This window comes from Sinohyriopsis cumingii, unplaced genomic scaffold (assembly GCF_028554795.1).
Source record: "Sinohyriopsis cumingii isolate HCF-2022 unplaced genomic scaffold, ASM2855479v2 utg002197l, whole genome shotgun sequence".
Taxonomy (NCBI): Eukaryota; Metazoa; Mollusca; class Bivalvia; order Unionida; family Unionidae; genus Sinohyriopsis; species Sinohyriopsis cumingii.
Window position 1 is genome coordinate 270,024 of NW_028316154.1, and position 20,862 is coordinate 290,885.

General features: G+C 35.6%; 2 protein-coding genes across 7 annotated transcripts in view; one reads left to right on the forward strand and one right to left on the reverse strand.

Moving 5' to 3' along the window:
• Positions 1-20,529, reverse strand: part of LOC149770951 (YEATS domain-containing protein 2-like) — a 69,023-nt gene extending 48,494 nt beyond the window's left edge. The window contains exons 1-4 of one of the 6 annotated variants that reach the window (XM_089948959.1): positions 20,457-20,529; positions 16,089-16,194; positions 11,941-12,038; positions 6,828-6,920 (exon numbers count right to left, since the gene is read on the reverse strand). In XM_089948959.1, coding sequence (XP_089805085.1) covers positions 6,828-6,920; positions 11,941-12,038; positions 16,089-16,182 — 285 coding nt within the window. In that variant the 5' untranslated portion in view covers positions 16,183-16,194; positions 20,457-20,529. Of the gene's footprint in view, positions 1-6,827; positions 6,921-11,940; positions 12,039-16,088; positions 16,195-20,217 lie in introns of all 6 variants that reach the window. The other 5 variants (XM_089948958.1, XM_089948957.1, XM_089948955.1 and 2 more) reach the window with 5 other exon arrangements.
• On the forward strand, positions 9,176-10,526 carry LOC149770952 (zinc finger protein 862-like). The gene is made up of 2 exons (XM_089948953.1): positions 9,176-9,313; positions 9,606-10,526. The coding sequence occupies exons 1-2, from the start codon at positions 9,176-9,178 to the stop codon at positions 10,524-10,526; spliced, it is 1,059 nt and encodes a 352-aa protein (XP_089805079.1).
• Positions 20,530-20,862: the final 333 nt, after the last annotated feature.

Sequence of the window (20,862 nt, forward strand, 5' to 3'; positions counted from 1 at the left end):
GAAGTGAGCCGATTTGTTTTTATTTTTTTGTTTGTTTAATATACAAAGATGGCAGAGATATGGAAGCAAACTTGGGTTCCTTTTCAATTATATTCACGAGAATTTTGAAAATAAATTGAAACAATGGAACAAATTTTGACGCAATATAGTGCTTTGTGCACATATGTCGATGAATTCGCAAACGAGAGGGAAAAATCAACCGATATATTGAAGACAACTGCCATTCACGCATGGTACGGTGTTAGGTTCAAAATAGCCAAGAATAATTTTTATCCAGGTCTACTGTATGACAGTATCTCGCAAAAAAAAAATCATTATTTAAAAACACATTCACTTGAGTGCAAGTGAAAATCTTTTTGCCGGCGCGGGTTACAAAAGTATCATTACTATTTATCCGCAGACATCAGTGCACCTTTGTAATAATTACTACAAAAAATGCCAAGCACATAGAAGCCCTGGTGGTAAATAAACACAGCTGGCAGCCAACAGTAAACTTTTTCTTTGAACTTACCAACAGGACATCAAAGACAAAGGTTATTTTTATCATAAAGCAAGCCGACGTCGGAAGCCAAATTTTTTTTAAAGGATATCAATACAAAGATTATTTTATTGCAAAGCAAGCTGACCTCAGAAGCCGACTTGGATTCTTTGACGTGTGCCAATTTTTTATATTTTAGCTTTGAATAAACAAAGACGGTCGAGATATGGAAGCTAACTTGGGTTTCTTTTCACCAGCATTCACGACATTTTTGAAAATAAAGTGAAACAAAGTGTAAGAATTAGCAAGACTAGTGCAGATTTGAAAACATCTGACTTTTGTCCTTGCAGTTTCCGCTTCAGGTGGTGTGCTGTCTCTAACATTTTTTCAAGGTATGAGAAAGCTAAACATATATTCATGTACCAAAAGAATAGATCGTACGTGTGCAGGAAAAGGGTTGTGTTGATGAGATGCTGCTGCAGTGGATTGAAGAGTTTTATGTCAAGTATACAGTTTTATATTTTTTAAAATAAAATTTCAGTTGGAGTGCAATTTCCGACATGTAATTTTCGAATGATTTAAATGGTGTCCCACAACTTATGACTCAAGAAAAACGATGTGTCCCAGAACATACAGTGCACAAAAAAACTACTTTTAAAATTAATTTGTGGTGTCCCAACAAATACAGTGTCCCAACATATACGGTAAATACGGTAATTGTTTTTGAGCCTTTATTTATAGAATACAACATTCTGAAAGAAAATTATATTTCTCAAAAAAATAGGACAGACCGCTCTGGTGGTCTAAGTGGTTAGGGCATCTGCCTTGAATGCAGGAGGTTGCAGGTTCAAACCTCAGCCAAGTCATACCAAAGACTTATAACAATGGTACTAGCAACTGCCTTGCTTGGTGCACAACATTAAGATGTTTGTGTTAGGACTGATTAGCTTGGTGTCAGGATAATGTGACAGGGTGGAACATGATGCCACATGTCTGCGACTTGATGCCTCAGTGCTAGACATCAATAAAAACTGCCACACTGCTGACATTGTAGCGATAAGATTGAACAATTGTCAAAGCTACAACAAAAATCCAGATACACACGCATACTTTTCCATCATATCATATAGAGAATGGGAAATATCCTTGCAGAGATGCTGCCAAGATTTTATCAAAAGGGGAATCTCCTTTTTTGTCACCAAAATAAGGGGAAGCAGAAAAACAAAATGTGGGGGAGGAGGAAATGTCAGTTTGATATTTACTATACACTCAAATATCCATCTCTCTTTCTGCTTGCCCATTTTATTAAAGCTCTTTTGAAAAAAGAATCCAACAAAGGTGTCTTTTCTAGTTAAACAAGCATTAAGTAGTTGATGGTTTCTGAGATTAATCTATTCCTTATCCGTCTATGATACTGTTTTGTGCCGAGAACCCCCTTTCAGTCCGCCATCTAAAGGGGCTAGCTTAGCCAGCCTGAACAATATTGGAAACTGTTCTTTAATTTTGTTAAGTATATTCCACAACTTATAGGTATTTATTCTTGGATATTTCTGCTCCAAAATAAGATTTTTAATATCATGAACTCTGCCAAAATTTCACTTTCTTGATTCATTGTCAACTATGCCTGATTTCTCTTACCAGTTCCGTAATGTTGAATTTCTCTTACCTGTTCCATAATGTTGAATGTTGAATTAGAGCTTGGAGTCCATCAATAACAGAGTCTGCCAGTACAGACTGAGGTATTTTGATCAAATAAATATCCTTTCTTTATCATTTCTTTTCAGTTGCTTATTTTTTCAATTTATCTTAACCTTAAGAGTACTGTATAGTTCTGGGTCACAAGATCCCTCGGGGCAAATTTCTTTGAGAAAAGAATTAAAAAATGCATTAAAATATTTTAATTAGGCTTGGTATTCTGCCTTTTCTACATTTAATTTGAAAACACTGCTGAATTGGAGGTTGATAAGCATGCTGTCTGTTTCTGTCAGCTCTGCATGTTTATCTGACTCATATTCAACATCATTTTTGGGTTCCAAATCATTCACTTGTATTTCCAGAAACACTTCTTTCAGCTCCAATAATCTCTGTGGCTTGCAAAGACTGTTCTTTGCAAAGACTGTTCTAATTTCATGGGCTGAAATGTTGACAAAGTGATCTCTTAAAACTTCAGAGTATGCTGATCATATTACCAAATTCAGCAATGATAATAGGGCTTGAGGGGTAATGTCCTCTTTCCCAGTTTTGTGTTATTTATTTGTTCCCTGAAATATCTCCATGTGCTGCAGGAAATGTTTGAGAGTGTGAACAGGATCTCGCAAGGATGCTTCTCCTGGCCTACTAATTGACAACAAAGACTGCATGACTCTCTGATCACATAATGAAGGCAGCCTGTTCTTGATGACAAAATCTGCTTGTGAAATCAGGACCACAGAACCATACAATCTCAACTGAAGATAGCTTGGGTCCACTGAAAGCAAATGTAACTCACTCACTCTGCATGCTGAAGCTAATGCTATCAGAAAACGTTTTTTTTTTAAGATAGCAGCTTCATTGAGGACTTGGCTAAAGGCCCAAATTTGTCTGAATTTAGCTACATCACATCCCAAGAGATCCCATTTCAGAAACAGGTTATGGGACGTTGGTCTATACAAGTTGAAATTGGCTAAAAGGTCTGACAGATTTTTATCATAGGCTTGATGGCAGGGAAACTTGATTTCTTGCTGCCTCCTCGCTTGGTTAGACTGCATTGATCTGGGATTTATATTGCACATCTGACCTTGTTCCTAGTCTGCTTATTATCCCTCCACAGTGGTGGGGCTTATTGTTTTGAAACGCCTATGTGGGCTGAGCGGTGAGTTCATTGTGCAGTTCCTGAGCAGTGTGTCTCCAAACTTCTTTAATTTCCTACAATAAGTTACAGTGACCCAAATGGGGTCATCCATAAAGCCAGGGTAGGATGTGGCTTGAGTGACGTGGACCACAGACATGCATCATCTCGTATCACACTGAAGCTTGCCAAGACAGTCAATGCATTGGTTTTGAAAAGACAGTGACAAAGTTCTGGACAAGCTTGGACATGGCATGTAACTTTTGTCCACTTTAAAACACTGGAGTGTTCATGTGACCTGCTGCTAGATTTATATAAAAAAATTCATTGGCTGGGACAACTGTACAGAAGGCATCTGAGTGAGTGCTGTACAAGTGAGCTAAGAACATCTTTAACACTTGGCATCCTGAAAGGAAAGCCACAGAATTACTTGGGTCCACAATTCTACCTGACAGGTGGTCACCGATCTCCTTAATTTTAGCAAATTGGGAAAAGAGCTGAAAGGATGGTTTCTCTTCCTCCTCATTGAAATCTATCAATGCTGTAACCTTACAGTCTTGCATAGCCATATGAGGTGGAGGACATTCTGAAGTTGCCAACAACATATAAATGTCCTCAACTGAGGCCTTGATGCTAAATTTGGTCCACTACATGGTCAGATCTGAAAACATGTTAGTCTAACACTTCTGGATCAGCCAACTGGTTTGCCTGGATTATGGTCAGTATGGATGCTGGTGGTACAGAAGAAATCCAGCTATTGCTGGTCCTGGCTGCTCCAAGGGCTGGCAGGATGGACAGAATTCTCACTGAAATCACTGTCATAGTAAAGGTATGTTGCCAATGGTATAGCTAAAGAGGAATCTGTCACTAAGATCCCCATACATCATAGCTGGTTGTATGATTTTATCAAAAATGTCCTCAAGTTGGACAGCTATCACTGGTACTGGCCACTACAAGGGCTTCTCTGGATGGACAGATTTCTCACTGAAATCTGTCATATTAAGGTTAAGTCACCAATGATACAGCTAAACGGACGGATCTGTCATTAAAATCAATGTAAATCCTAGTTGGCTGAACTGTTTTCTAAAAAGTTCCAGCATGCTGGATGGATGGGGAAAGCTGGTGACAGATCTAATAAACCTGTTTGGCTCTGCACATGTCTCTTATGACTCAACAGAAAGCTGATGCAAAGCTATGCCTTATAGTGTTACCCGGATAAAAGAAGATGTGGAATTATATTAAGAGGTTTCTATAGGTCTCAGGGACTTGCATATTAACATAATAAAAGTACAGCCCCAGCTTATTTGTGATGTTGCATAACCTACCAGTGCAAGAACCTAAGTACAACGAAAAGTGTAAAGACGACAAAAGTGTGGCTAAAATGGTAAAGACAGAACTTTGTCAAGATAGAGAGAAAGGCAAGTTGGAAATATAAATTGAGTATACTTTCCTTGTGAGTGAGAACTCTTCCAACTTGTATTACTATTCATTATGGCTTTTGCAAGGTCTCTCATTTTGAGAGTTCAGTAAAACCTGTCATGAGCAACCTCTGCTATGAGCGACCACCTGTCATTTCCGACCACAATCGTAATGCACGGATCGATTTTACTATATAAACGCTGTTATGAACGACCACCTGCTGAATGCGACCAGCGGCCGCGATTTCTTGGCAAAATATGCATTTTGACACTGCTATGAACGACAGCATCGCCAAACAAACAAAACAGACTGACACCACTGACCTTAACTTAATCCTTGTAAACACTAGAGCTCGGGATAAATGTAGTATGCAAACAAAGTGCACATTAAATAACACTATAGTTGAACAACCATATATCAAGATAAACACCTCTAACCATCATTTAATCCTTTGTAACAAAGACTGCATAAATAGTAAAGATTGCTCTAATCAAGTATTTAAAAAGAATTTGTCTTGCTACAATACCAGTTTTGTGAAATTTACAACTCCAGCATACAGTGTCATTTGTAAACTGCAGTAAACCAGACTAAAGTACATGTCACTAACCGCCACTGTAATGCCGAAGTCATGTGAATAGCCAGTAAGAGTAACATCAAAGGGAGTAATGATGGATATACACAGTCAATTTAGAGGTTTGTATTTTTTCTTTATCTTTATGAAAACTCACAAAATGCTGGTAGTCCTTATGTCCCAGTGAGAAATCGTTTGAAAGGGCTTCAGTGTAGGTTTGAGTACATCGTTTGTCTTTCCAGTTAATCCATAATGCCTGGAGGGTGAATGAGCTCATTGTCTTTTATACTAGTAAGTGAGAATCATTTCCGGATTTTTTAAAAATTATTTTTTAATTCTTTTGTTAGTGTTTCACCAAGCCACCATCTGTTTACCTGGGTGCACATGGTCGCAACCTTTGTTTATCGATCTATAACGATTTATTCCACATTTCCCCAAAACCTGATCAAAACCGATAGTCTTTATAACGTCAACACTAATAACAATGGCAGAACCTCCGCTGAAAGAAAGAAAAATTTTAACACTGGAAGAAAGGATTAATGTCATTGAAAGAAATGTAAAAGGGGAGACCGCTCACAAAATAGCAGTCAGCTTAAGCAGCCAGTATTAATGGTGGAGGAAGAACCCGGGAAAGAACCACCGACCCACATTTAAAAGAGATTAAAGAATATGCTTTACAACATGGTGATCCCAAAATTTTGCTTCTTTGCTCAGAAATGGAGATACATGTTCAGACCAAACAGCTGAGTAAAACATGTCAACAAAGAAGTATAATGGATTTCTTAAAAAACAAGTGAATAAGTGTATAGAATAAGATATATACATCATATCTAACTGTTCATTTTTTGTACATATTAATGTGATGTTGAAATATAAATTTTATTCTCGTTGTTTGATAGACGTATATCTTTATTATATAAAGATATTTTGAGAGGAATGCATGCAATATTTAACAAGATTTATGAATAAAGGATATGATACATGTACAGTGAGTATGGGTATTATTTATTTTTCAACAATGCTAACTACTGATCCTGAAAACCAGTCCATTTTCACACACCTCTTATGAGAGACTACCCATCTTGAGAGACCACTTTTGGCTGGCAGAAGGGGCGGTCTCTCATAACAGGTTCTACTGTAGAAGTAGTAACTGAGACATTCATGGGTTTTGCCACCAATCCCCATATCAAGGAGAGATCACTCTGCCAGACCGCCACCTTGGTGGGCAAAATGTTTTGGCTCTTTTTGCTTAAAAGTTTTATCTGGGAGGGCTGGATTTGCAAGGTAATAGTAGTTCTTTTAAGGTATTATGATTGGGTAACATATTTTAAGAAGAAATTATTCAAATTACCACAAAAGACAAATCCTGTAACTAAACTGATCAAAACAATCACAGATGGGTACTGATTGCATACTTTAAATTCTTAAAAATGTGTGGCTTGTAGCTAATCCACAAGAATGGGAAAATTGTTCACAAATGATAATTATGCATAGCAAAGCCTGCAAATACACCTGAAATTAATGAGACCTACCTGAGAAATTTTAATTTGGCTAGCATTACTGTAGAATTTGGCCACCACACAGGCCCTTAATCTGTCCATTATGCATCGTGCCTTCTCAAGCCGCTGAAAGAAAATAAAGACTCTTAAATAAAGCTTGAGTTACCTTTTTATACACAAAAGTTCATCAATTAAACAAGTAATCAATGGAATCCAATCTTTTACCTGTCTGTATATTGATGTACCACCCCCATTTCACATTCAAAGGGAAAGCACTCAGTTTTAATATCAGCTTATCTGTCACTGGAATAGCAAGCTGTTCAGTTATAAACCCATAACAAGCACTCCAGAATTTATCATGGCAGTTTACTCCTTTGGAATGATGAATCATATTTTCATGATTATCCACTGCCTTTTCATAAAATAATTTTTTATTTTCTTTTGGAGCACAAATGTTTCTTTATATCAATTACTACTCTACAGCAAACAACTATCCTGCAAACCTTGCCAAACCATGTAACTCTCTCCTAATCAAGAACAGCCTATGACATCTGGAAACATGCACAGCTTCTGCTTAACTTTACCGATGATACACTTTCCATAAAACAAACCAACTTATCAAAGGTGGTCTCTTGGGCTTATTATGAAATAAATATGGTAAGTTAGTACAGTGTTTCCACTCCTAGTCTTATTATTCGATAAATATGGTAAATTAGTACATTGTTTCCACTCCTGGCTTTACTATCACATAAATATGGTAAATTAGTAGTATCCACTCCTGGTCTTATTATTAGATAAATATGGTAAATTAGTACATTGTTTCCACTCCTGGCTTTACTATTACATAAATATGGTAAATTAGTAGTATCCACTCCTGGTCTTATTATTAGATAAATATGGTAAATTAGTAAATTGTTTCCACTCCTGGCTTTACTATTACATAAATATGCTAAATTAGTAGTCAGGGATCGTCCTGGGCTTCGCCAATGTTGCAAATTTGATTTTTTTCCTTGTTGGTGACAAAAATATCCCATCTGGCGATTTTTTTGCCAACAGACTTTTTGGTTATTTAATTTGTACATACAATCATGGATTTGGACTGGATGAATTAAAAGGGTAAACGAAAGGAAGCCACAAACTTGACTAAGCAATGCATTGGAATCAATCTGTTACACAAACAATCCTTTGTTCGTATTGACAACCCCATCTTTACAGTGCATTGTTACATCATAATCTGCTTATGCTGACATCTGGGCTGAGTACTGTATGATGTGATACAGTCAATCATGCTACCGAACTATACCTACAACTGACCGACTTCTGAAGACACGAATAGAACAGATACAATTAATTGAATGGCTAATCCTTCTGTATTTTTTTTTACATATACCAATACAATAGTTTTGCTGAACCTTCATAGAAAACTGATAACCTATGAAGTACCGACTACTGTGTATAAATACAAAGCAAATGGAAAAAATCTCAATTACAATTATATCTGTCGCCAGTGCAACATTATCATGAGCAAACGGAAGTTAGATGTTGCATGTTCATCATCTCATCCTAAGTTACAAAAATTAACAGCATTTGGATTTAGTGCAAATTCATCAGACAATACAGTCACTGAACCCGATGATAAACCTTGCAGTCCAACATCATCTACATGTAGTGATTCAAGTGCAACACCACATTACAACGAACGGGGCAAAACTTCCCGAACATTTCTAGACAGTTGGAAACTTGGGCGTCCGTGGCTGAGATATGATAAAAAGTTAAAACAGATGTTCTGTGATTATGTATCAAGGCAAAGTTCGTCAATTCATTTACAACTGGCTGTGATATTTTGAAGAAGGAGTGTGTCACCAAACATGAATCCAGGCGGGGTAAGTAATATTTGTGCATTTTACTCATTGATCTTTTCCTTTTGCCATCAATCCCGTGTTATGGCTGCAGAGACTTAAACTCCGCAACAAGAAATAGCAAAAAAAAACAAGTTTTGCATAATTAAAAATAATTATTTATTTCTCAAAATACAGGAGTGAAAGAATCCCTAAAGTGGGTGTGAATTTATGCTTATATATACGGTCCAATATTGCCAGGTGTTGACTCGTGTAAGTTTCATTCATGGGAAAGGAGATCCTATTTTGCTTGTCGAGAAAATTTATGCGGCATTCAGTGATCATTCTTGGGATTTAGGAAGCTATTCACTACAAGCTTTGTGAAGCTAGCCATAAAGGGTGGTTCATTTAATTACGGAATGCATGCAATCGACGGTCGCATTATACGTCACTTATCTTATATTGCAATGCATAATAATGCATTTTTTTTCAGGTAACAACAGTCATACATGTGCACAAACGGTGATGCGGGATGCCAACACCATGGAAGCAGTGAAGATCACTGCCATTAGTAAAAGTAAAAATGCTATTATTAGTGCTATGCAGAACACTTTCTTTGCGGCTTACTACAACCTGGCTAATACAATTGTCCCAAAGCTGCACCAGTTGTTTATCACACAGGTATTGAGAATATTATATTATAGCTTGTTAACAGTAATATTCTATGGATTTAAATGACAGTAACATAGGGAAAAACACGTGTACAACCTTAATATATTCAATGTGATGTTACTGTAGTACACCGTGATTGTTGTATAAATGCCAATTTTTTGTTAATCATATATATATATATATATATATATATATATATATATATATATATATATATATATATATATATATATATCAGAACATGTATAATTATAAATGAAATATTTATGGCACACAAAATTAATGATTATTTCTATTTCAGGGTGCCACCCAACTCTCAGACCTCAAAGTAGATAAGCACACATCGCGTGACAGTCACAAAAGCACCAGTGAGTTTCAAAAGTCGTTGGCCGATGTAATAGTTGATGAGATGGTTAACGAGGTCAAGGAATCTGGTGTTTACAGTGTCATGCTTGATGAGAGCACAGATGTTTCAGTACATCAGAATTTGATTGTTTATGTTAGGTACTTAACTAGTTTGGTTGGCAGTGTTGAACCAGTGACACAATTTCTAGGTATTCGTCAGCTTCAAACCGCAAACGCAGAATCTATATATTCAGAGTTGTTAGGTTTAATTAAGTCATTTGGTTTTAGTCTGGACAATCTGATTGGTGTATCAATGGATGGTGCTGCAGTCATGTTGGGTTGCAAGAGTAGTGTTGTTACCAGGTTGAAGGAGGCTACTAAAGGTTTGCTTGCAACTAACTGCATTGCACATAGGTTAGCTCTGGGTACAGGTGCTGCAGCTGACGAGGTTAGATACATGGTCAAGTTTCAAGATATACTGAATAATATGTACAAGTATTTTGCATATTCCCCCTGTAAAATGTGTAGGCTTGAGGCAATTCAGTCAGTGTTGGAGTCTTCTCACACTCGCTTGCATCAGGTATTCCACACAAGGTGGCTGAGTTTTGAAGGTAGTGTACAGGCAGTTGTTGATAATTTTCAAGCTCTAGTTAGTGTCTTCTTGGAAGACAAGTCTGCAAAGGCTCTTGCACTGTATAAGCCCATTGCTTGTTTCAAATTTGTTTATACAGCACACTTTATGGCTGACGTTCTGAGGCCTTTGGCAGTTCTGTGTCAAGCTTATCAGAGATCTGATATTGACTTTACCAAGGTCAATCCCCTTCTCCACTCCACTGTTGTAATTTTCATTGCCTGTTACATTAATAGACTAAATTAACACTTGGAAAAATATACACTACTTGTTCTGGCAACACTTTTTGAAAATTGGCGACAAAATATTGAGGTTGGCGATTTTTTTTGGCAACAGCTTTTTAAAAGCCAGGACCATCCCTGGTAGTATCCACTCCTGGTCTTATTATTAGATAAATATGGTAAATTAGTAAAGTGTTTCCACTCTTGGTTTTATCATCAGATAAATATGGTCAATTAGTAGTTTCCATCCTTGGTTTTATTATCAGATAAAATTAGCAAATTAGTAGTGTTTCCACTCTTGGTATTATTATCAGATACATATGGTAAATTAGTAGTTTCCACTCTCACCTTTATTATCAGATAAATATGCTAAATTAGTACAGTTTTCCACTCGTATTATTATCAGATAAATTTGGTAGATTAGTACAGTGTTTCCACTATCAGTATTATTATCAACTAAATATGGTAAATTAGTAAATTAGTATGTTTCCCCTATTATTTGACCACCCTGTATGTCTATCTCTCATTAGAGGACACAGCAGAAATGTACTTATTTGTAGGGCCCATGCTTAAGAGTGATTCGGGTAAATTAATTACCCCAAGATTGTAATTTCACCTAAATATGTAATTTGCCTTACATCAATTTCACACAATTTTCCCAAGCAACATTTATTTCAATACCATGCATTGTGAATCAAAATAAACATTGACTTTTGTGTAAATTTTCCCTTCAAAGTGGAAAGTCTGAAAAAGAAGCTGTAAGTTTTCAGTCAATTTGTTAATTTAATGATCATAATTGCTTGAAATTTACGCTCTATGGAATTAATGCAGACAAAATGACCCATGATCAATGAAAAAATGAGTGAAAAAACTGAAAATGTGCCAAATCAGAAACACAAAGTTACTGTTTTGAACATTATAACTATTTTAACTTTGTACAACTCCTTGCTCCATATTTTTGCCAATTTTCCCAGTATTTTGGGTGGAAGGAGAAATCATTGTGTAGTAACAGATGTTTTAATAGTGTAGACCCAGATTTGGCTGACCCAAGCTTTTTGGAACAGAGTAGACCCAGATCTGCTGTAACAGTGTAGACTCAAATCTGTTGTAACAGTGTAGACCCAGATATGTTTAAACTGTATACCCAAATATTCAATAACAGTATAGACCTGGATCTGTTGTAGACCCAGAAATGTAATAACAATGTAGAGCCTGAACTGTTGCAAACGAGCAGACCCAGATATGCAGTAACAGTGTGGACACAATGTTGGTACTAAATGCATTGCTTAAAATGACTGGAAAGAACAAGCCACATAAGCCCTGATCTGTCAAGCATTATGTGACACCAGATCTGGGTCATACTGTGTACAGACATTGTACAGCAGGCTATGTACCAGATCATTCAGTATCACTGTATAGTCATACATAGTCCATTTTACCTGGTTTATGCTAATAATCTCTTCCTCCTTGTTTTCAATTTCCATTGCAAACTGACGCCACAGAATAGAGGTGATCTTTTTGATGGTGGCTTCTTTTGCTGCAAAAAAAGACAGAATCTCAGATTGATGACTTAACAGCAAACAAGAGGGTTTCCATGAATAAAAGTAAATGGAATGTACATGTACATATTTTATGGGAAAATATAGTGAACCCTCATTATAAAGCATCTCAGTATAACATACACTTTTATAAGGCAAGTATGGTAATGGATTCATTATGCAATATTAATACCATGTACCCTATTATAAATTGACTCAGAACAACATGGCCTTGTTATATGGCATGTATGGTTGTGGATCTATAAAATTATGTAATATTAATACACAGTACCTCATTATAAGTTGTCTAAATAAAACATGGCCCTTGTTATAAGGTGGGTATGTTCATTATGTAATATTAATACCGAGTACTCCATTAAATGTTGTCTTAATGTTCTTCATTACAGCAAGTATGGTCCTAGATCTATAACATTATGTAATATTAATAGTAAACTTATATGCCTGAACTGGCATTCAGAGATTTCCATAAAGATGAGACAAGTTTCACTGTTACTTGCCTTGCAATTAGATTCCAGCATATTTTACTAGTAGAACAATTAAAGAAAAATTAGTTTCAACACTGACAGTTGTTTCATGAAATAAATGTCCCCAAGTTTTTGAAAAAGAGGAATCATGTTTGGTTTGAATCAATAACTAGTCGAGTTCACAGCTTTGCTTGCACCTTTTGTTGCAATGCAGGGACTTTAAGAAGCAGGGAACCAAGCTTATCAGCAACAACAAAATGCAGCGACGTAATACACAATGTTTTTGCATACACATGAAGTTTGTTGAAACCAGGTGGAATAATGTTAATGATCTTTGAGAGATTGTGCATCTTGAAAAGAAAGGTAGTTGACACAGAAACACAAACAACTGCATTATAAAAAGCACTTTACTGACAATTACTCCCAATGCAATTATAAAATGAGTATTTAGTATTAAACACCCAACCCCTATGGTTTTCTCGATATTCAATGGGGATACCATTCCTTTACATTTTTGGAGGTCCTATGGTAACTCACACCCTCACTTATAGTTCAGTCTGTTTTTGGACTCCAATGTGCATGGGTTATCGAGGGAGTGGTGTGATTATCAGGACAATGAATATCATAACTAAAACTAGAGGGAACTGTTTATGCAATGGTATTAATTGATAATGAAATAGAGTATTGTCTTTATGCATGAGTAAGATCATAATTGTCAGGTAACTAAACAATACAGATTACATTCGTATACCTCTCTCTATATTTGATATGGTTGGGAGGCATATTTTATTTCATCACATGGTGGAATACCTGTCTTTGTCATGGTCATTTATTTTCAAACCTGTCTATTCTAAACAACATTTACGTAATCAAATTTAAACAATATATAGTACTAGTGCATGTTGCTTAAATGCAATTACATCTGATGCATGTGAATTTAATACTCATGATCATGTAAATATTTAAAATCCATCTCAATGTCAAGTCCTATATTTTTTCGTACACGATCTATTCCACAAATTGATAATTATTTTTATACATACTTTTGGATACAAATTCTTTTTACATACAAAAAATTACATGGCATAAAATAAAGTAATTTGAATGACATAATCCATATGTAAGTTGCTTCAGAGTATAAGATGAAGCCCAGATTTTCTGGTAAAGTATCGACTTATAGGCCAGCAAATACGGCAGAAAAGTATTTTGAAGAAGAGAATCTAAAATATTTCAGTTTGTTTTTGTTTTCTTGTTTTAATAACATTTTTCCACACTTGATAGGCTTTACAAGGCATCCAGTATATTTGGTAGAGTATTGCAGGAAAACCCAAGAAAGAACCAGAGACTCATGGGAAGCTACTGGCAAGCTTTCTCACATATCCACATTGGCCAAGCCAAGACTCAAAGCCATGTGGACAGAGGAGAGATACCAGTGATCTGTAAAGGCAAACATTTTAAATCACTCTTACAGTATTTACCATATGTTTTTGGACTGCAACAAATAATTACTTTTTTTGTCATCAGAATATATATTAAATTCTTTAATTAGGTGTCCAAAAACATACAGGTGAAGATAGATTTATTCCCCCCCCCCATGTCCGTAACGAAGTTACCATTAGCTCACATGACAACGTGCTGCCATGAAGTAAAACAAGTATTTTGTCTAACACCACAGAAAGGATAATGGATAATGAATGAAAAACAGGCATTACTTGCCTATTTTGTCTATTTGATACATGTCCATCCACCAGAAAACACAGCCATACATGTATTAAAGCCACGACTGCATGCGTATTTTCCAAAAGAATGGCCACATTAGTAATCTTGCAATCCACAGTTTAACCCTCTGCTAATCAGTGATCATTAAAATCTACATTTCAAACATATGCAAGCTTTATTTTTGTGTAATTAAGATATTAGTACAAACTAAATAAGATTTTGGAATTATAATTCTTAAGATATTTAAATATCAGCATTGATTCTTAAATAGGTCAAGCCAGAAAGGAGAAGTGTCCTACCTTGTATTATTATATAGTACATGTATAACAGGTAAATTGTAAGCATGAGTCCCTGTGATGATGAATGAACGCGCATATGACACAAGCCTCGAACTGTAATTAGTATTCTGTGTCTCTATCTGAACATGAAAAACTTTTTTTAAACTAGTACCTAGTTGCTCATTTTATTACCCGGGTTATTATTAATGGGCAGGTACCCGTTTGGCATCTTTATTGAAAATACAGAGTGCTCATTAAAAAAATAATATTCTTGGACAGAGACATTCACTGGGATTTATAGTGAATTCAAACCTGGAATTATATTACTGTGTTTCAATAAAGGTCTGTTGGCATATCAATATGTTACAGTCCCCCAAAAGCACATCAACTTCTTCAGCATCATACTTAATTTGGATTTCTACTAAAGTTTATTCAGAACTGTAAATTATTAGGACTTGCATCTGTAATTCTAGAATTATTTTGGGACTTAATTCTCAATACTGTTAAGTGTGTGTGTGATTTGGATTTTTAATGTAGCTTTAACAATTTTTCAGTCATATCGCTACATGGTCTGCAGTGTCACAGTTTATAGTGATGTCTAGCACTGGGGCATCATGCCGCAGACATGTAGTATTATGTCCCACCCAGTCACATTATCCTGACACCAGGCTGACCAGTCCTAACACTAAACTCCTAATGCCGAGTGCCAAGCGATTTAGCTGTTAGTACCATTTTTGTAAGTCTTTGGTATGTCTCAGCTGGGAAATTATTCTAAGCAAATAAATTATTTGTTGAATTATACACAGCTTGTTGCTTTTCACTCTTTTCTGTTACTTATTTTAAGAGTTTAGACTCATAACACTCTGCCACCTTGAGCCCCTTAAAATATTTCAGACACTTTATTTGCTAGCAATAAAGGAATTATGAATATAGGCTATTGCTATTGATATCCATTTGCTATTACTATTTGTATCCCTTGGCTATTAGTATTAGTATCCATTGGCTATTATTATTGGTACCCCTTGGCTATTACTACTGGTATTAATTGGCTATTACTATTGGTATCCACTGACCATTACTATTTGTATCCATTTGCTATTACTATTTGTATCCACTGACCATTAATATTGGTATCCAATGGCTATTACTATTTGTATCCACTGGCTATTATTATTTGGTATATTTTGGCTATTACTATTGGTATCCTTTTGGCTATTACTATTGGTATCCATTGGCTATTAGTATTTGTATCCACTGACTATTGCAATTGGTAATCACTGGATATTACTATTGGTATCCACTGGCTATTACTAACAAGCAATTTTGTATTCTATTACATCATTACTTCAATTTTTTTCATTTGAATCTTATGTCTTTCACTGCATTATTAATCATAGTTAAACTAGAAATGTGTTCATGGAACACAGATGCCCCACCACAGTGCCTGAAATGACCTAATGCAAAACTTAATAAAAGTGAGACGGACATACTGACATACAAGGGTAGACCCTATTACTGTCCTAGCAAAGCATACAAATATTATACAGACTAGAAGCAATTAAGATACCATCTTCCTCAATTACACGCTGCCGTTTGGTCTGCTGATCTGTCACATCCTCATAATCAGGGTCAATTTCCACATGAAGACGCTTCTTAGACATTGTCAATATTCACTGGAAGAAAGAAGACAGACACAGCTCAAGATAATACTGCATAGTACAGCTAAGAGGCATTTTATAGCCTTTTTTCTCTTACAAAGACATGTCTGCATGCTTGCCAACAAGAGTACCATGAATGGCACAATATACGCCAGCCCATTGTGTAACAGTCCTCTATAAAGTGAACTGAATTTTTTGTAAAAGAAACCATTTTATTCCTTTATTCAAAGTGACATCAAAATGCTTTTACCTTACCCCATGTGCAAGATAGCCAAAAGGTTTGGTCCAGGTCTGCAATGTAGAACTAATGTTATTTTGAAGAACCACTTTTCTTCTTTCAGTCACAGTGACCTTGACTGTTGACATTTTGACCCCAAAATCAATAAGGAAGTTTCTTAACTAAAGTGCAAGTCACCCATAAAGTTTGGTTCAAGTATGTGATGTACAACTAATGCTGTGTAGATACATTTTTTCTATCAGTGACCTTGACCTTTTCATTCCAATCTCAGTCAGATTCTTCCTTACCCCAAGTGCAATCAACAAGGTTTTATAGCTAGATAATGGAGAAGTTACAGTGTATAAACCATTTTTTGCCTTATCAAAGTGACCTTGACATCCAACCTTTTGAGCTTGATATCAATAGGGTTCTTCCATACAGCAAGTACAAGCCATCCACAAATTTATTAACTGTAGATGGCAGAGAACCCAAGTTATTATGCAAAAACCATTTTTCTTCTTTCAGTGATAGTCACGATCACCACTGACCTCTGTACACAGAAAATGATAGGGTTCTTCTTTACTCCAAGTACAAGCTATCTGCAAAAGCTGGGTGATGGTAGAGAATTTTAGTTATTTTGCACAAACTATTTTTCTTTCAGTCATTGAATCTGTGTGAGTTTTCTTTATCCCAAACATAAGCTATCCTCAAAGTTTGGTAGCTGGCAGACAACTGGAGTTAATGCATGGAAGCAAAATTGGTAACAGATATGTGGAAAATGGAAACATCATAACATAATGTGCTCTACCTTATACCAGGCATGTAAAAAGCAGTAGGTGGGCTTATTATTGGTCAACTCTTTTGTTAAACATTTATCACAATTTTGTAGAAAGACCAGATGTGCTTAACATTCTATAAGCCTTTGTTAAATAAACATTTGTCATGATTTTTTAAAACCTGTGGATGTGCTTATCATTGGTCGAGTCTGTTAAATAAACGTTTATCACAGTTTTTAAAACATAGTTGATGGGTCTACAACAAACATGGGATTTTATTTAAGAAGTATATTACAGCTCTCCCTGATTATAATGCCCTACCACAACAGAACCTGTGATTTCTACAGTACTTGTGATCAAAATTAAACCAATGTATTTAACTTTGCTCTATCAAATGTTTCACAATATGGGTTGAAAGAAAACAGCATGAAACTGGGTATTATATGTTTGTCTTTTCAAAACATTATTATCTGTCAAAATTAAATGCAAGAATACCACAAAGAGGAAAATATCTATAATATAGATATGCAAAAATCATCACAATATGTTTGACTAGCCTTTTGCTTAATCCCCTGTATCCAATCCAACCCCCTGATAAATATTTCATCATTCTTGCTATACCAGAGTTTGGTATATACCAGTCAAAAATCATGGACCCTAAGTATAGCATTATAAAAAGGGAGAGCTGTATTCATATGTTGCTGATATTAGTTTTAATAGCCTATGTCAAATTCTACACCAGTAACCAATCGATGAGTCCACCAGTTTTTCTTCATCATTATGGCTGATTTATCAATCATGCTGCCCATTCAGCTTTATTACTGTTCCCCAACATTTTCTTAATATCTATTTCATCTGCTATGACACTCTCTCTGCTGAAAGATGTCATTCAACTTATTTATATACCAGGATCCTGGGTGAGTTTGCTGATACGACAGGGGATCCCAGATGTTTGTACCCTGATATGCCAGGATCCTATGTGCTTTTTCCTGATATCTTTATACCAATGTGCCAGGATCCTATGTGTTTTTTTCCTGCTATGCAAGGATCGCATGTAATTTTACCCCAATATTCCAGGATCATATGTGTTTTTGCTTGATATATTAGGATCAGATGTATTTTTACCCCAATATGCCAGGCTCCCTGCCGTTTTTACCTTGATATACAAGAATTCCAGGCATTTTTACCCTGATATACATGGATTTCAGGTATTTTTAACCTGACATACAAAAATTCAGAGTTTTTACCTTGATATACAACGATTCTAGGTGTGTTTACCCTGACATATAAAGATTCCAGGTATTTTTACCCTGATATACAATATTTCCAGGCGTTTTGACACTCACGTACAACAATTCCAGGTGTTTCACCTGCAACACAAAGTGCCATAAATCTCCATATTATACCAAACACTTTTATTAAAAATGCATTTGTAAATTATTCACCTATTCAGTCACTGCTGAATCTGTTATAATACAACTGTATAAAGTTTAACAGTGGTCAAACTTGGTATTCTTTAAAGCTGGAAGGGTAAGTGGCATCTTTTATGACAGGCACTTCTCAAGAGTAATGGGGCACTCTTTTTGTATTTCAACTAAAGGCAGAGACCAACAGATCTTATGCCCAGTCATGGAGAAGCCAAAATTATGGGTCTAGGCAATAATATTTATGTTGAACTCATTGGACTACCATGTGATGCCATGTAATTCTTTTTAAACACCAATAAAATATGTTGTAATGGATAATATTTGAAGACAACAGGACCAACCATTTAACTTGCTGGGGGAACTATGTGATTTCATTGAGAAAGGCACTTTCTGATCATTAAATGGCCTGAAATGTTATAGCTCTGATCTGTAGAAAGAACTATGTAAATCAATTACTTTTTTAAAAAATTACCTTGTGGTAAAGAAAAGAAAAAAAAACAGTTGAAAGAAAATCCTAGGCCCCCAACCCCCACCCCATGAAAGTTAAATGGTCAGTCCCTCAGAAGAGAAAAAGCAGTCATGATGGTAACAGTTTTACATCAAATTTACGTTTTTTACTCTGGTCTACTTACTTTATTCTGCGATACCAGGATCTTTTCCTGGAAGCCCACTGGGCTAAAATCTAAATTTTTGCATTTGTTTAACCCTAACAAATAACACAACTGTTAATAAAAAATCAAATTAGACAAACCACAACCCACAATAATTTAATCTTCAAAATGAAAAGCATTAATGGAAACTAAGTTTTAATACATGAATCAAAACTTTGCCCACAATTACAATGCTGCTTTTTGCGTACGATCAATAACTCCAAAAAAGATCACTGGAAATATGGGGCAAAGCAGAATCCCTTTATAAGACGCAATGCAAATTTTATGCATGTTGTGTACAAATATAAGCCTACTACACATTATGATTGAATCTTTGCATTTTCATGCTCAAGTACTATTTCTGGTGAGTCTGAATTAATGCCCCATTATTTAGTCTATTTTTGCCTCAAATGACCTCTGACTTTATGCATCAAGATTTAAGTCTTATCTGCATTCCGAAAGCATACTGTACAAGTTAATGATGGAACAAGTTGCAGATGAGAGGGATAAAAAGACTGAATGGAGGGCACTAGAGGAAATGATTGTGGAATAAGGCGTCTGGAATAATGTCTACAGTTCAATGATATTGGTTCTCTTTCGAAAGGCAGGTTGGTGTGAAATTGAATTTCTGGAAAAGAAAGCTAGGATTTGAAGTGAACTCCTAACAGGCTTCATGCTTGAATGCTGAATCACACATTTGCTAACTTTTATACCTTTTAAACGAATCTTAGCTTGTTTGTCTTTCAAATAATATGTAGCTAATTTCATATATAAGGTGGGGGGGGGGGGGGCTGCGCGGTACATTTTCGACTAATCGAAATCGGGGTTCAGCTTAGGCAGTCAGCTCGATATGTAAATAGCCTTTTTGGTTATCAGAATTTGATATCAAACATCCGACTTCAAACCACAAAACTACACAAATAAAACAAACATTTTAGCTATGTAAGTCTGAATATAAGCATGTATACAAATATTCTCAACTCGGTTACATCTCCATGTATGCATCCAAGCCGAAACTTTCATCGTTCTACTTGACCAGAGTGTCTGTTGTGAAACTGCGGGAAATAAGTGGGTACTTCTAGTCGGTATTTACTTAAACGTGGTCCTTCCATTCTGAAGCAAAAATGCTATAAAGTTATTTGGTTTTATCTTTGTCTCATTTGGAAGTACCAGCTAGACTAATTACATGCACAGAATCGACTTGTACGTTTTAATCTGCAAATTTCCACATTTTCATGGAGGTCGCCATCTTTATTATAGTCTCGCATTCATGTTTTCCTGCTATAAGGACACAAAGGTGAAAGGTCACATGAGAACCTTATCACCTCGCCACGTGCTAGGAATAATGCTTTCAAATAATTACTTATAATTACTTTTACGATTTTTGTTCTTAATTTTTCCATATTAAATATATTTTAATAATCATACACGAGAACAATTCATGTTTTATTTTGTGTGTTTTTAGTACAATCTATTTTGGTTAGAAATATATATTCATTTGCTACAGGTGCATTGCTAAATATTACATTAATTGTGGCGATTTGTTGATTGCAAAATGTTACTTATTTTTATTCTCAGCTCACATTTTCGATTGCAGTACACGGAATAAAACA

What these genes read in the sequence shown, in the direction of transcription:
- LOC149770952 (XM_089948953.1), top strand. Translation starts at nt 9,176, where the DNA reads ATGGAAGCAGTGAAGATCACTGCCATTAGTAAAAGTAAAAATGCTATT. An exon ending in ACCAGTTGTTTATCACACAG is followed by an intron (nt 9,314 to 9,605) that starts GTATTGAGAATA and finishes TTTCTATTTCAG; the next exon opens with GGTGCCACCCAACTCTCAGA.